Below are 14942 nucleotides of genomic sequence, written 5' to 3' on the forward strand. Positions count from 1 at the left end.
CCCTGCTGTGGTTCACACTGCTGAACTATTTCCGTAACTGTCGCTGAGGCTGCAGTGTGCTTGCAAATCCTCTGGGGACACTCTTTCGCCATGTGCTGAGCACTGTCGCAGATGTAACACTTCCTGTTCCCTCTAGGAGGCTTCGGTTTGACTGCTCCCGGCGTTAGGGCTCTGGCTGCTGACTGAGCCTTGGCACCACCTAACTCCATCGGCTCCTCTCCCCCTCCCAGTGGGGGCGTGGATTGAGCGCGCGCTGTTTCCCTGGGAAAGAAAGGCGGTGCTCTTGCCGGTGTGCGTCCCCAACGCCCTTCGTCTTTGCCCCAGGAACGTTCTTCCAGCCTCACCCCAATCGTCAGCGCTCTCTGGATCACGTCTTTAGTGGTCTGGGGCCTCTCCCCCCTCGCAATTTCGTCTTTCACAGCTCCGTTCAGCCCCTCCCAGAACAGGTCTCTGACGGCAGCTGAATCTTTTTCCCATCCCAGCGCGTTGACCAGTGCAAAGAAACAGGAGTGATATTGTCTTACAGTGGCTCTCCCCTGTTTCAACCCATGTATCTCTTTTCTGGCGATATCTACTTCAATCTCTGATAAAAAGCACGCATCCATCGCCTTAATGAAGGCTTTCGCATCTCTGAGGGCTGGGTCTTTGTCTCGGTACAGATTCCGCAGCCACGCTTTAGCGTCTCCGTGGAGATGCGTTAATATGAAGCCTACTTTCTCCTGCTCATCCCTAAAGTCCTTCTCCAGCAATTCTAGGGCGAAAACCACGTCTGCTCTGAAGTTAGGGTACTGCTGCAGATTCCCATCGAAATGCGACACAAGGCTGCCTCCTCTCTTTCCCAGCCCAATCCCCTCGGGTCTGGTTCCCGGCGCCCCCTGTTTAGTCAACATTTCCAACCTGATTTGCAGATCCTTGCAGACAGCAGCGGCTTGGTCTTCCCTCTTCCTGGATGCCAGTATTTCCGAGTTAAGTTGTGCCACTGCGTTTTGCAGGGCTGTTATGTGTTCTTCGGTAGTCATCTTGTCTTGCTTTCGTGAGCTTGCGAAGCACCAATCTTCGCCCCTCGCTGCGTCCACTCACGTTGCGAGGTTTTATTTTGGGAGATGGAGCTTACTGTCAGAGCTGCCTCTAGGTCCCAGCTCAGAGAGGACCAACGCTAGCCAGTAATAACGTATAAAAGTCTTTATTGAAGGTTAGTTTCCATTTCCAAACCGCAGCGTGCAACTCTACGTCTTAGAAGCTAGACCGGCGAAGCTCCATCTGAGTCTCCGCCTCCTAGACACCAGTAGAAGACTCTAGCCTTACTCCACCTCTTCCGTTGTTCTTTCCTCCTCTGGGTCCTTCTGCCCCCTGGGGTTTCCTCCTTTCTGGACTCTTCTGACGCTGACCCCCCTGAGTCTTGCCCCTCGTTCCGGCGGGCTTTAGGACCTGGCTCCCTATCCGGGCTACCTGCTGTGCCGCTCGCCTGTACATTTGAACTTGGCGCGCGCGCCCAGCCGGTAACTTTCCTCTTGACCGTTTCCCCGCTCTCCGATGGAGGCATGGTCAATCCTGACTCATCTCCTCTCGCTGGTGGTGAGAACACTGGTCCCGATGCCTGGGACTCCTCCCCCCCACTGCGCTCTGGTGGGGAAGCTGGTCCTGATTTCCAACTGCTGCTCAGGGAGTCCCCGCTGGCCCCTTCCTTCTGGTGTTTCCCCCTTGGCACCCCCCTTGCCCTGGCCATCGGCGCTCCCTTCTGTGAATCTGCCTATTCGCTGGAGAGGCTCATGGAATCACTCTGACCACTGTCACCGCCTATGCTCCCCTCGGATTCCTCCCCCTCGCTCTCCATTTCCTCCCTCTCCTGTGCCTCTGCTCCTGAGCCCCTGACACTGTGGAGAAAGGTTAACCTGCAAAACCTATTGTCAGAGCTGCCTCTAGGTCCCAGCTCACAGAGGACCAACGCCCGGTTGATGTAATGTACAAAAGTCTTTATTGAAGTTTAGTTTCCATTTCAAACCCCAGAGCGTGCAACCCTACGTCTTGGTTCTAGATCGGCGAAGTCCCCTCTGAGTCACTACCCCTTCCGCACCAGTTTAAGATCCTAGCCCGGCTCCACCTCCTGCGCTGTTCCTTCCTCCTCTGGGTCCTTCTGCCCCCTGGGGTTTCCTCCTTCCTGGACTCTTCTGACGCTGACCCCCCTGAGTCTTGCCCTTCCTTCCGGCGGGCTTTAGGACCTGGCTCCCTATCCGGGCTACCTGCTGTGCCGCTCGCCTGTACATTTGAACTTGACGCGCGCGCCCAGCCGGTGACTTTCCCCTTGACCGTTTCCCCGCTCTCCGATGGAGGCGTGGTCAATCCTGACTCATCTCCTCTCTCTGGTGGTGAGAACACTGGTCCCGATGCCTGGGACTCCTCCCCCCCACTGCGCTCTGGTGGGGAAGCTGGTCCTGATTTCCAACTGCTGCTCAGGGAGTCCCCGCTGGCCCCTTCCTTCTGGGGTTTCCCCCTTGGCACCCCCCTTGCCCTGGCCATCGGCGCTCCTCTCTGTGAATCTTCCGATTCGCTGGAGAGACTCGTGGAATCTCTCTGACCACTGTCACTGCCTACACCCCCCTCGGATTCCTCCTCCTCACTCTCCATTTGCTCCATCTCCTGTGTCTCTGCTCCTGAACCCCTGACACCTATGAAGAAAAGTTAACCTGCAAAAGAAGACATTAACTGAGGGTGGGTAGGGTGGGAGAAGCTCTGGAGCCAAGTGAGGATTACCAGGTAAGATCCACCCTCTATTGTGTGGGCAGGTAATCCCTCCCCCTACCTGGCCTGGTTTCCCTGGCAACGCTTCCCCCAGGTGGGATTGGACAACTCACTGGGGTAGGCGGGGACCTCCAGGTATCCCACCTGAGGGAAGGCAAAGCCTATGCTGATGGGGCCACTCCAGATCCAGGGCTGCACGCGTCCACGCAAAGGGCGCCCCCCGTTTTAAGCGGGGAGCGGTCATTGTAGCAGGAGTTCAGAGACATAGGCATCCCTTGAAAAACCCACTTTTTCCCTTTACAAACTAGCGCCTTTCCCTTCTACAGCAACCTCCTCCTCGCGGGTGGCACTGTGGGTTAAACCACAGAGCCTAGGATTTGCCGATCAGAAGGTTAGCTGTACGAATCTCTGCGACGGGGTGAGCTCCCGTTGCTCGGTCCCTGCTCCTGCCAACCTAGCCGTTCGAAAGCACATCAAAGTGCAAGTAGATAAATAGGTACTGCTCCAGCAGGAAGGTAAACGGTGTTTCCGTGCACTGCTCTGGTTCGCCAGAAGCGGCTTAGTCATGCTGGCCACATGACCCGGAAGCTGTACGCCAGCTCCCTTGGCCAGTAAATCGAGATGAGCACCGCAACCCCAGAGTCGGCCACGACTGGACCTAATGGTCAGGGGTCCCTTTACCTTTACTTTCCTTGCAATAGTGAGCACCTTGCAGAGCCATGCAGAGACCTAATTCAGTGCCTCCCGTCAGGCACACAGCAAGCTTATTAATGGGTTCTGCTGTAAATTGAGGGCATGCACCATACATGTGTCTTACATGCACACAGCCTGGAAAGGATAACTTCATAACTATGTTTTGTGAATGGAAAACCGTGTTTTATGAATGAAAATCATGTCAAATGATACAGTGAACCAGAAGGTGGGCAGGAGAGTAGTGTTTTGCTCATATTTCAGCCCAGCAACCACCTCCAAAGTCAGTAGATAGGAAAGTTGGAAACTACTCAACGGGCTATGAATGTGTCATGGGGTTGCTTGTCAGTAGAAGACAGGAACTGACAGGCAGCGGAATTGGAGCAAGACCAAGAAGAATATATCTGGGAGGGAGAAGGAGATGGGTATTTAAAATGGCTGGAGAGGTAAATAAAATGTGTCTGAATATGAATGGCGGTTTGAGGCAGGCAATTCACAAAGTATCATGCTTGACAAGTTTGGGAACTATGTAACCACACACAGAGGCGTAGCAAGGTCAGGTGGTACCTGGTGCAGATTTTTTTTGTCACCCCCCCCTTGAAATTATTAAAAGAAGGAAAAATAAGATACTTACAGTTGCAAGTGTTATTTTCTGGTTTATTTACTTAACATTGTGAGCGTAAGAACTTAAAACCCCTGCAGACTCTGTGGCTTCAATATCAGCCAGAAACAAATTTCTTCTAACCCACCACCCCATTGCTCTGTTTACTGGCCTGATGGTAGAACTTGAACCTTGCACACTATTTTGCAATAGGTAGGCCTAATAATGGAATTGCCCTAATAAGGATGTATGTTTTCCTTATGATTCGGTGCAGCTCCCTTTACTTTTATAATGCCTTTTAAAACAGGTGGCTAATCTGTGTCCCTCCAGGTGTTGCTGGACTACAACTGCCATCACTCCTATTGGCCATACTAGCTGGGACCAGTGGGGGACGTAGTCCAGCAACATCTGGAGGGACACAGACTAGCCCCCCAACCCCCTGTTTTAAAGCTGACCGTGTAATGCACCGTATCAGAAGCACAAATCCCTTTCAAGGGGCCATTTTCCTCTCCTACTCCTTGCGTTTTTTCTTAGTATCTGCCCTGAACAACCTGCAACTCAAACACTTGCTCATTCTTTTGAGACATTTGAGTTAGTCCTAATAAAGTATTGTTCAACTTCAACTATTGGGCTGTTGTTGTTGATTTAATTAAACAGACCATTTCAAAAAGAAACGGATGTTCTTAGGCTGCAGTTCTACACCTGCTTTCCTGGGATGAATTCCCATGGAACTCAGTGCAGCTTACTTCTAAGTAGACATGCAAAGAAGGGCACAGCTGTGTAAGCACCGTCTCAGCAGCTCACTGAAGAATGACAAACAATTTTCATGCTAACGTGAATATATTCTTATATTAACTCTCTCCTGAAATGTTGATGTATGGATCTTAACTTGTGTTTCTTTGGGGGGTTAGGAGGCACTGATGTATCTCTTGGCTGAATCAAACTGAGAACACGTCACCCAGCTTCTGTGTTTGAAAGACATGTTTGTTTACTATTTTTATTATTAGTTGCTGAATACCTGGCACACATGGACCGCAATAATCATATGGACGTAGAAAAGCGAGGGGGACACGACATCTTGGTAGCTTTATTGTAAATATCCCTGCTACGTAAGCATAGCCTTGCCTGATCAAACCAAAGGGTCCTGTTCTCCCCCTCTTGTCCATCTCCAGCTAAGGCAGGGAAAGTGGCGGAGTTAGCTGCATGGGTGCCCAGAGCCCATGCCGTGCACTCGGCGGGGGGGGGGGGGAGCTGTGCAGGGGGGCAACATGATCCGCTGCTGCGGTGGGGTGATCTGCCGCACGTGAAGGTGATGCGATCTGCCGCGCGTGGGGACAGCTGGGTGAGCCCCCCGCAGTGTGCCTTTTTGTCACCCCCCCTTAGGGAAGACACCCAGGGCGGCTCCCCCACCTCCCCCCTTCCTACACCCCTGACCACACACACTCCGGTTTTGCTGAACAATTCCTATGGTGTTTTGTGATGTTTTCATTGTATTTTGTTTCAACTGGGGCAGTTATAGCAGACTAGGATTATGCACATTGTAGAGGGAAGGACATACAAACAACTGAGTGCACAAACCCATGGCATGTTCCTAAGTTTCCAGCTATGTTTTGTTTTGGTAAAAGAATACATGTTTTAAAAGGTAATGGGGGGGGGGGACCTACAGCATTGAATAACAGCAAAGCAAAATAAATACATTATGTAGTATAACAGGTTTTTTACATATGTGTGCCAACAAACTAATATTTGTCTGAAATATTTTTAGGCTTTGGATGCTCTTGGCAAACTCTGGAAAATTAAAGAGATTATTATATCAGAATGCAGGCTGTTAACTGATACAGGAATTAAGGTAAAATAAGATCCTATGTTATGCATGTTACAAGCATCAGTAAATGTATGTCACTCTTGAACACGTCTGATTTACAATCAAATAGTAAATATGCTGAGGTTTTTTCTTAAAACTGTTGAAACATGTTGCCATTAGGAAAATGTACTCAAGCCTTGGCTGGTTTCCTTTACATGCCAACTTGGGCTCTTTAATTGTCCTTTCAGCTCCAGACCATTATGACCTTTTTATTTTACAACACTTTTATGATTTTTATAGCTTTTAGCTTATGATATATTGTGTAATTTACATTTTCATTGTTTTATTCTTTTTGTAAACTCCCCTGGAAATATAATTGAAGGGCTGTAAAACCACTTTACATAAATAAATAGTGGCTTGCGTAAAGTGTTCCAGGAAATTTAAGGATGAGTTGAGATTTGAATTGGCGGTTTCAGTTTCTTAGCTCATATTGTTAACCACTGCGCTGCTCCCGCTCTGAACTCCTGAGCCTTATAGATGCAAATGTGGGCAAGTGAAGCTACAGTGACTGAGAGTTTTGGAATGTGGAAAGAGATAATATTCAGCCCAGGAAGGGAGATTTAACTAGAACGTTTTAAGAAGGGAAAAATGTCTCTGCACAGCAACCAATGGCAGTTTTGCCTTTACTTTTTAGCAGGACTTATTTAAAACAGGATGTGTTTTTGGCAGTGGCTGCTATGCAGCCCTCATGGGATTCTGATAAGATGGCTGAGACAGAAAACAGATTGTGGATAGAAAACTGCAGCTTTGCAATAAAAATGGTGTCGTTTCCCATCATTTGTGTCTGGTGTATGCTAAAAAGAGAGAGAAAGGACTGAAGACAGATTCCTGGGGGAAACTCAGCTGAAGGAAGCTGAATCGACCATCACGAAGGAACGAAGGAACTATTTCAAGAACAGGAGGAAATCTTAAACACCTATAATGTTAGTAGTGGAGGAGAAAGACTTATGCAAGCATAGAAAGAGACTCTTCGGTGAATTAATCTAGCAAAATATTAACCCTGCATTAGCAATAACATGGTTTCACTACAAACTTATACAGTGGTGCCCTGCAAGACGAATGCCTCGCAAGACGAAAAACTCGCTAGACGAAAGGGTTTTCTGTTTTTTGAGGTGCTTCGCAAGACGAATTTCCCTATGGGCTTGCTTTGCAAGACGAAAACGTCTTGCGAGTCTTGCAAGTTTTTTTCCTCCCCCCCCCCCTTTTTCTAAGCTGCTAAGCCGCTAATAGTGCTAAGCCGCTAAGCCGCTAATAGGGGTGCTTCGCAAGATGAAAAAACCGCAAGAGGAAGAGACTCGCGGAACGAATTAATTTCGTCTTGTGAGGCACCACTGTACAGTTGTTATATTTTTTAATCTATATTCTGAAAAATGCCCAAAAATCTTGCACAGAAATCACAGTGATCATCACATTTGATCAAGTAACGACTATGAAAATAATGACTATGCTATCCTATGAATTAGTACCTTTCCGTCGTAAAATTCGAGCATCCATCAATCTATTGTTGTATATATGTATCATTCATTATCTACAGCCACACAGAGCTGGTTTGAATTTTGCTGCTCTGTATGTATGTGATAATGCACAAGCACACATTTGACAGAATAATTTATTCTTTGGAGAATAGTTATGAATGGAGTTTCCAGTGTGCCGCCATGTTCCTAGTTTATTGTAATGTAAAGAGCAACTGTGTTAGAGTACAGATATCCTGTCTAATTTATGGAAAGCCGTTCTGTAGTCATCTGGGCTTTCATACAGACATCAGGAAAAGCATTTAGAGAAAGCTGCGTGGAACTGAAACTTTATTTAAATGGGATTAACAATTTCTCTTCCACAAAGTCAATTCCTTAAAGCTAATCAAAATTTCCAAGGAACATGTCTTTTTTGCTTGCTACAGTGACTTTAATCACTTCTTTATAAGTGGTGTAACATCTTCACATAGGATGCAACTTGGATCCATCTGCTAGGGGCCATGTGAGCCAATACGATGATGACATAGATGGAGATTCTTGACTCCTAACATCATGCAACAGATTGTAGTTACACTGTGGGCTTTAATCTTTCCCAGTTCTCTTCTTTCAGCACTAGATGTTGAGGGCCACTTGCACTGTCGGATGTTTTAAAATTTTGTGGGGAACACACCAACACCATGTGCCGAGCTTCTCTTTCTCAATTCCTTCTCAAAGAGATAAGTCCTCGCTCCAAGAATAGCCTGATATTTATAAATAAACCAAATCTTCCTTAGAAAATTACTACCTCCCAACACCAATAATCACCATTATTTTTCCCAGGGATTGTATTTTTGTGTGTGTAATTTTCATTCTTTCTTCTTGTACATTATTGGAGGATACGTTCCGCTTAAATAAACAAGAATGAACCCCCCCCCCTATTTTTGTATGCCTCTGTTAATTGAGCAAGTAGAAATTTGAAGGAGCTGGTTTACATGGGGGGCACAGTGGCTAAGATAAGGTTAACACTTCTCTTCCAGAGTAGTTGTCCCAACTCAATTCAGGGATGCTTTAAAAAGAAGGGAAATCTGGTCGTCTAGTTTGGACCTATACTCCCAGTCTGAATTAGCTCCTACATTGTGAGATGGGCTTTGAAGCCTTGTCTAGAGTATATTCTAAAAATAACCAGCTTACTAAATAAGAGTGTTATTTGAAAAAAGTATACAACAGCTGTTTTCTATCACTTTTATGTGTTAAGATTGCCAGATTATGTTTGGTTCACCCGTGTTGCCAAGGCAGTTTCGCTGAATTATTTTCCCTCTACAAACTGATCAGCTATAAAAATACAAGTTTGAGACAATGTGATTAATTAGCACAAGTACTTTCTGAAAGCAGGAAGAACTACGGATATGATCTTTTGAGGTTTAAAACTGTTCATCATCAGTTTAGTACGTTTAAGAGTCTCAAATGTACACCTTTTTCTCAAGCAGTGAGACATTCCAGGGGTCTAGTGCTTCACAGTGTTTGGGTTCCTTTGGAAGAAAGGATCTCTGGAAACATATGTCAATTTGCAATATTGAAATTTATTTACTAATATACACATACTGGGTGGACAAGATAAAAATACAGTTGTGAAGACTGCACATTTTCTATCTGCAGTATCTGATGAGAGGAGTAATTTCTTGAGAGAGAATGTTGTAGCTTATCAGGGAGATTTAGAAATTTAGGTTTTATATATTTTTTCATTTAGGTTTTACAAAATTTTATTCAGATTTGCACACATCCATTTCATTTTATACTTGATCAGTCCACTAAGTTCTTTCTCTGGTCAGTCACCACCAAGTTCAGACCCTGTTATCATATATTTTTTTGCCCTTGTGTGCATCACCTTACACTTCTTTACACTGAATCACATTTTATGCCCTTTCACCAAGCTTGAAGCAATTCTTTCTTTCCTCGCAGTCCCTTTTTGTTCTTACCACTATGAAAAATTAATAAATCAAATCCCAGAGCAGTTTGGAGGCTTGAAAGAGCACAGAAGCATGTACAGATCATTCAAATGAGCTTTTCTTGAATGCAATCAATAAATAACTTAACTCATTAGGGGAGGGAAGTAGCTCAGTTCCACAGCTCATACTTTGCAAGCAGAATGTCCCAGGTGTGATTAGAAAAAACCTCATATATGAAACCCTGGAGAGCCACTGTCCATCTGTGCCAATAATGGGCCTATGCAGGGCTTTTTTAGGGGGACTCACAGGAACTCAGTTCCAGTACCTCTCAGGTGGGTTCTGGCAGTTTCAGCACCTCTCTGGTAGGCGCCATTGCCATTCTAAGACAAGAGGGAGGTGTTCATGGTGAGTTCCAGCACCTCTTTTTCTAGAAAAATAGCACTGGGCCTATTATGGTCTAGCTCCATATAAAGCAGCTTCCTATGTTCCTTTGATTTTTTTCCCAGCCATTTGATGAGAGAAGTGCATCAAGTGTTTGGAGAAGATTAGCAGATTATCTTCAGCGTGAGTGCATTGTGAAACCTTAAATCTAAGTGTTCTGGGTAAATTTGAGATTGATTGATTGATTGATTGATTTGTGACTTCTGTTCCAGAGATTCTGCCTTGACTTAAAACGCCTAGACCACGTTGATTTATCTTATAACCAGCAGTTAACAAATAATTCATTAAAACATTTGGCATTCAACTGCCACAGAATTACAATTCTAAGTGTGACTGGTTGTCCCAAGGTATGTATGAAAAGAAAGACAACTAGTATTAGAAACTCTGTTACTACATAGACTTTGTTCTGTTAAAATCATTGTCAGTGTTGCTTGTATGAGTGCTAAAGGCTTTGGTGGTAATGCCTTCAATATACAGTACCTTAAATATTTTATGAGCTTACTAAAACTTTACTTCTCTTAGCTGTCGCTAATAATTCCTTATTTTCCTCCAAAGTGTATCTTTTTTGCTTCATTGACAGGTCACTGATACTGGCATTCAGTTTGTGGCTGCAGAATGCCCTTTTCTGCACTATTTGGATATTTCAGGCTGCATGTGTATTACTGACAGAACACTTAAGTGTCTGTGGAAAGGTTGCCTTCAGCTTCGAATTCTTAAGATGCTGTACTGCCCAAATATTACCAGGTAAGTTGTTCTCTATAAGTCTAGTTTTTATTTGTTTCACAAGATTTATATCCTCTTGATTGTAATAAAAACCTCAAGGTGGTGTACAAAAAGAATAAAATTATTAGTAAAAAACCCTCAACCCAGTTAAAAACTACTATTTAAATCATTCAGAGTTAATTAAAATCAATGATAACAGATTGTAAAAACAGATTGTAAAACATGTCAACATTCTACAAGTCTGAATAGGCTTCCCTAAACAAACATGTTTTTAGTGTACAGTGAAGGTGTCTGATTCATGTCAACAATCAAGTTGTGGATGAGCTTGGTCTTCTTGTGGACTAATCTGCTTGCAGATCACCACATAAGCTACTTAATAAATGTATACATCATGTACCAAAAGAGTCATTGCAATAACATTCTTGCTAACAAAATAGTCCCAATGATCCATCTTCATCATGATCAGCCTTCATCCACCCCAGCTGCAACAAAACATGTTTCTACAGCCACAGCAACTCTCCAGGGGTTTGATTTCCAGGGGTTTGATTTCACACCTGAAGGCACACTCTTCCATTGTCTCCCAAGACAGACAGATGTCAACCAACCAAACTTAGGTGCAAACCTATACACACTTTTCTGGGAATTAAGTCCCATTGAACTCAATGTCTGACCCTGACCACTAGGGCTTCATGGACACATCCATCTTATTGGGGGAAAACAAAGCTACATTCTGTGAAGAACTACTTCTAACTAAATCTTATTAAAATGAACAAAGATTGTGCATATGATGTTCCCAGGGCTGTATCTTCTGAGTTCAGCAGGGTTGAAAGGTAAGAACCCACAAGCACCCATTAGTGTTATTTGCTTTCTAAAAGCCAATCACTCAGTTGCAATTTATATGAACAGCATATTGTATGGTCCAGCTTTTAATGTCCTCTCCGGCCAAATTGTTCTTGCCATTATATGCATGTTTTGTTATATTAATCCCACTCCCTCCGGCCCTAAAGCTTGAGTTGCTCAGGGACATGGGGTGAAGGAGAAATGCATATCTTTCTTTCACTGCCAAAGTCTCAGCTAAAATTGCCTCTCCTGGCACACTATTTACATTTCATGGGAAGCTTCCATCAGGACAAATAGTAAGTTCCCTTGGAAAGCAAGTATCATATTTGGAGAGGATTTTTGTTGTTCTGACTATGGTCTGGTGGATGCTTCAGCTTATTCAGGGCTATTTACAAAAAAATGCATATTTCCATAACAAAACCACACACCTCTTTTCACTTGTGGGCATCCTTCTGTCTCGAGAGAAGAGACGACCCTGGGGTGCAAGCCCAGGCAGTGTGAATAATAACAATAATAAAAAATTATTATTTACATGCTGCCCATCTGACTGGGTTGCCCAGCCACTCTGGGCGGCTTCCAACAAATTAAAACATCAAACATTAAAAACTTCCCTAAACAGGGCTGTCTTGAGATGTCTTCTAAAAGTCAGATAGTTGCTAATTTCCTTGACATCTGATGGGAGGGTGTTCCATAGTTGTGAGGACCCCCCCCCAGCCTTGCTGATGTGATCCAAAGGAAAGTGGACCAATAGGTTTGGCTTTGCTGCAGGAGTTGCTAGATCTTGCCATTTTGCATCTGTAATACTTAATGATGGTGGTATTTTCAATCAATCTTTATTACGGTCCAGAGACCCAAAAAATCATTACAAATCAATACACAATTCATACAGCCTAAAAAGGTAAAGGTACCCCTGCCCGTACGGGCCAGTCGTGTCCGACTAGGGTTACGCGCTAATCTCGTTTAAGAGGACGGGAGCCAGCGCTGTCCGAAGACACTTCCAGGTCACGTGGCCAGCGTGACAAAGCTGCCCTGGCGAGCCAGCACCAGCGCAGCACACGGAAACGTCGTTTACCTTCCCGCTATAAAGCGGTACCCATTTATCTACTTGCACTTAGGGGTGCTTTCGAACTGCTAGGTGGGCAGGAGCAGGGACCGAGCAACGGGAGCTCACCCCGCCACGGGGATTCGAACCGCCGACCATACGATCGGCAAGTCCTAGGCGCTGAGGTTTTACCCACAGTGCCACCCGCGTCCCTACCTCCAGCTTAATCAAGCATTTTGTTTAGAATATAGGGCTCATTTGTTCTTGCAACCACCGATAAAAACTTTGCCACTGCTAACGTTCTAGCACTTGTCCGGTCTTCCAGTAGGAACCTGACATAGTGAGTCTCTGATTTTCCCAGAAAAGATACCAGCAAGGGTAGTATCAGTTCAGCCCTGGCCTGCTCATATTTTGCACAATGCAACAAAATACGTTTTATGGAATCGATGTCTTGAGCACACAAGCAAAGTCTGTCCTGGTAGGGAACTCCTCTCAACCTACCATCCAACACTGCAGAGGGAAAGACATTTCGTCTGGCTTTGGTGAAAAGCCTTTGGTAGTTTGGTACTGTCAGGTTTTTGATGTAAGATGTTAACTTAAAGACAGGTGGTATTTTTAAAAAACCTGTAATTTACTCTATATGTGTATATGTAATGGTTTCATTATTTTTGTTGACCTCTGCAAGAAGCATACCACCTGGAAGTTGTGTTACAAGTATTAGTGTATGTTAAATTGTATTCATTGAATGAGTGCCAAGTTGTTTGGCCCTCCAAACCTATACAATTTTTCTAAATTATTGTTGCTATCATAGTCACTATGAACAATTACAGTGTTTGTGAATATTCTATGACACAGTCCTGAAAGTGGGTTAGAAGCCCAGACACACAGCTGGTTATAGGGTCCTCTAGTTTTTTGCTATATTATTTATGTTTTACACAAGAGATTCCTTCAAAGGAAAGACTTATACTGTACATTAATAGTGTCTGTCCATCTATCTATTTCAGACACGCAGTTTCAAAATTTGCACCAAGGCTCCAGAAATACGAATACAACGATGAAGAACCTCCTCAGTGGTTTGGTTATGATACCAAGGATGACACACCCATTCCAAAGAAACATAAAAAACCTCGGCCAAGCATAGAACCAAGTATAGAGTCCAGTACACCCTCCATACTATCCCCTTCAGCAGAAAAAAGTGTGGAATTCAGTCTCCCCCCACAATAGAACCTCCGCAGAATGCTGGCAATCATATATGTTTAATAGCCTTAAGCACAAAGAATTGAAATGGAAACTCATTTTTGTTTTGTTTAAGAAGATAATGATACATTGTCTTAAGATTGTTTTTCGTTTGATAGCTAGTACAAGTCACCCTAGAAAACATTGTTACTGTCTTTCCTAATTAGTTCAGTCAAATAAATGTTATTATTTTGTTCAGTTCTTCTTTGAACACCAGTCAACAAAGAGCTTAGTTTTCTCTACAAATAATTAACATAATTTGTGTACAGTTTAGTGCTATGTACATTTAAGAAAATTAAGTTGGCATTTTTCTGGTTGTTGAAGACAGCATTCTGCCCCTGAGTAAGCTCAGAATTCTCCAGGTGTCATTCCAACTAAGGAGGCCTTAAAAAGAAAAAAAGGTACAGTACAGCATTTTATCTATGGAATATTAAGTGTATCTTGCACTAGATAGTTTGTATGCCAATCAGTTTCACCCACACGTTACCTAAAATGCGCAAGTGAAACACACATCCCTCAAATAATAAACATTCTTTATTGTTTACTTATTACATAGGTGTCCTGCCTTTCTTCAATAATGGAACCCAACATGGTAGTATTTCACATTTACTGACTAAAGGCAGAGCTGCTTAGCTGTATCATGTGCCTTATGCCATGCAACTTTGGAAATGATAGTCTTGCTTCACTCGTTCTGTTGTTTATGTGACTGTATCGTACAAAGCTTTTAAAAGCTATTTTGAGAGAATTGGGGGGGGGCTACAAAGTGATATATCAGTATTTTTAGTAAATAAATAATTGAGGGAGTCGCTGCATGAGTGCAACAGACTATTGCTTGGGCAACTGAGCCTTCTTTTCCTCCTGTGAGCCACCAAAATCTGCTCTGGAGATTTAGGAGACCCTCACAGCAGATTGGGAGCTGCTTGATTCACCCCCTCCAGATGACCGAGGCCAGCCTCGTAGGCTGGCAAATGTGGGCCTGCTTTCTTTCTGTCACTTGCAGAGGCCTCCGAAATGCTGATGGGTTACCACTGTGGGTGTGAGTGCACACTGGGGAGATCTGATCTAACGCCAACCGTCTGTCCTATGGGTGAGGAGAGGTGGTGCTGACTCCCAAGGTCTGCTGGGAACAACTCTGGCCTCCACTGCATTATTCTGGCTCTACTCAAACCTGCATTGAATGGAGGCTTTCTTGCACTGCATCGTCCTCAGTGACTTTGCTATCCAATATTCCTATAAAAAGGTGGGGGACCAGTGTGGGGAGAGACCTTGCCACACCATGGTGTCAGAAGCAGTGAGGGAGAGAATTGGGGCTAACGGCCTAGAAGAAAGGTGGAGGAAAGCAAAAAAAAAACTAAAAAAAAACCAAAAC

General features: G+C 44.4%; 1 protein-coding gene across 2 annotated transcripts in view; it reads left to right on the plus strand.

The window, feature by feature from the left end:
* The window catches only part of FBXL13 (F-box and leucine rich repeat protein 13), a 94439-nt gene extending 80315 nt beyond the window's left edge, over positions 1-14124 (plus strand). Inside the window, exons 18-21 of one of the 2 annotated variants that reach the window (XM_081879123.1) lie at positions 5796-5879; positions 9945-10079; positions 10313-10476; positions 13342-14124. In XM_081879123.1, coding sequence (XP_081735249.1) covers positions 5796-5879; positions 9945-10079; positions 10313-10476; positions 13342-13561 — 603 coding nt within the window. In that variant the 3' untranslated portion in view covers positions 13562-14124. The remainder of the gene's footprint in view (positions 1-5795; positions 5880-9944; positions 10080-10312; positions 10477-13341) is intronic. The other variant, XM_081879122.1, reaches the window with a different exon arrangement.
* The last annotated feature ends 818 nt before the right edge of the window (positions 14125-14942 follow it).

This window comes from Podarcis erhardii (assembly GCF_964252035.2).
Source record: "Podarcis erhardii genome assembly, chromosome: 10".
In the NCBI taxonomy this organism is placed as follows: domain Eukaryota; kingdom Metazoa; phylum Chordata; class Lepidosauria; order Squamata; family Lacertidae; genus Podarcis; species Podarcis erhardii.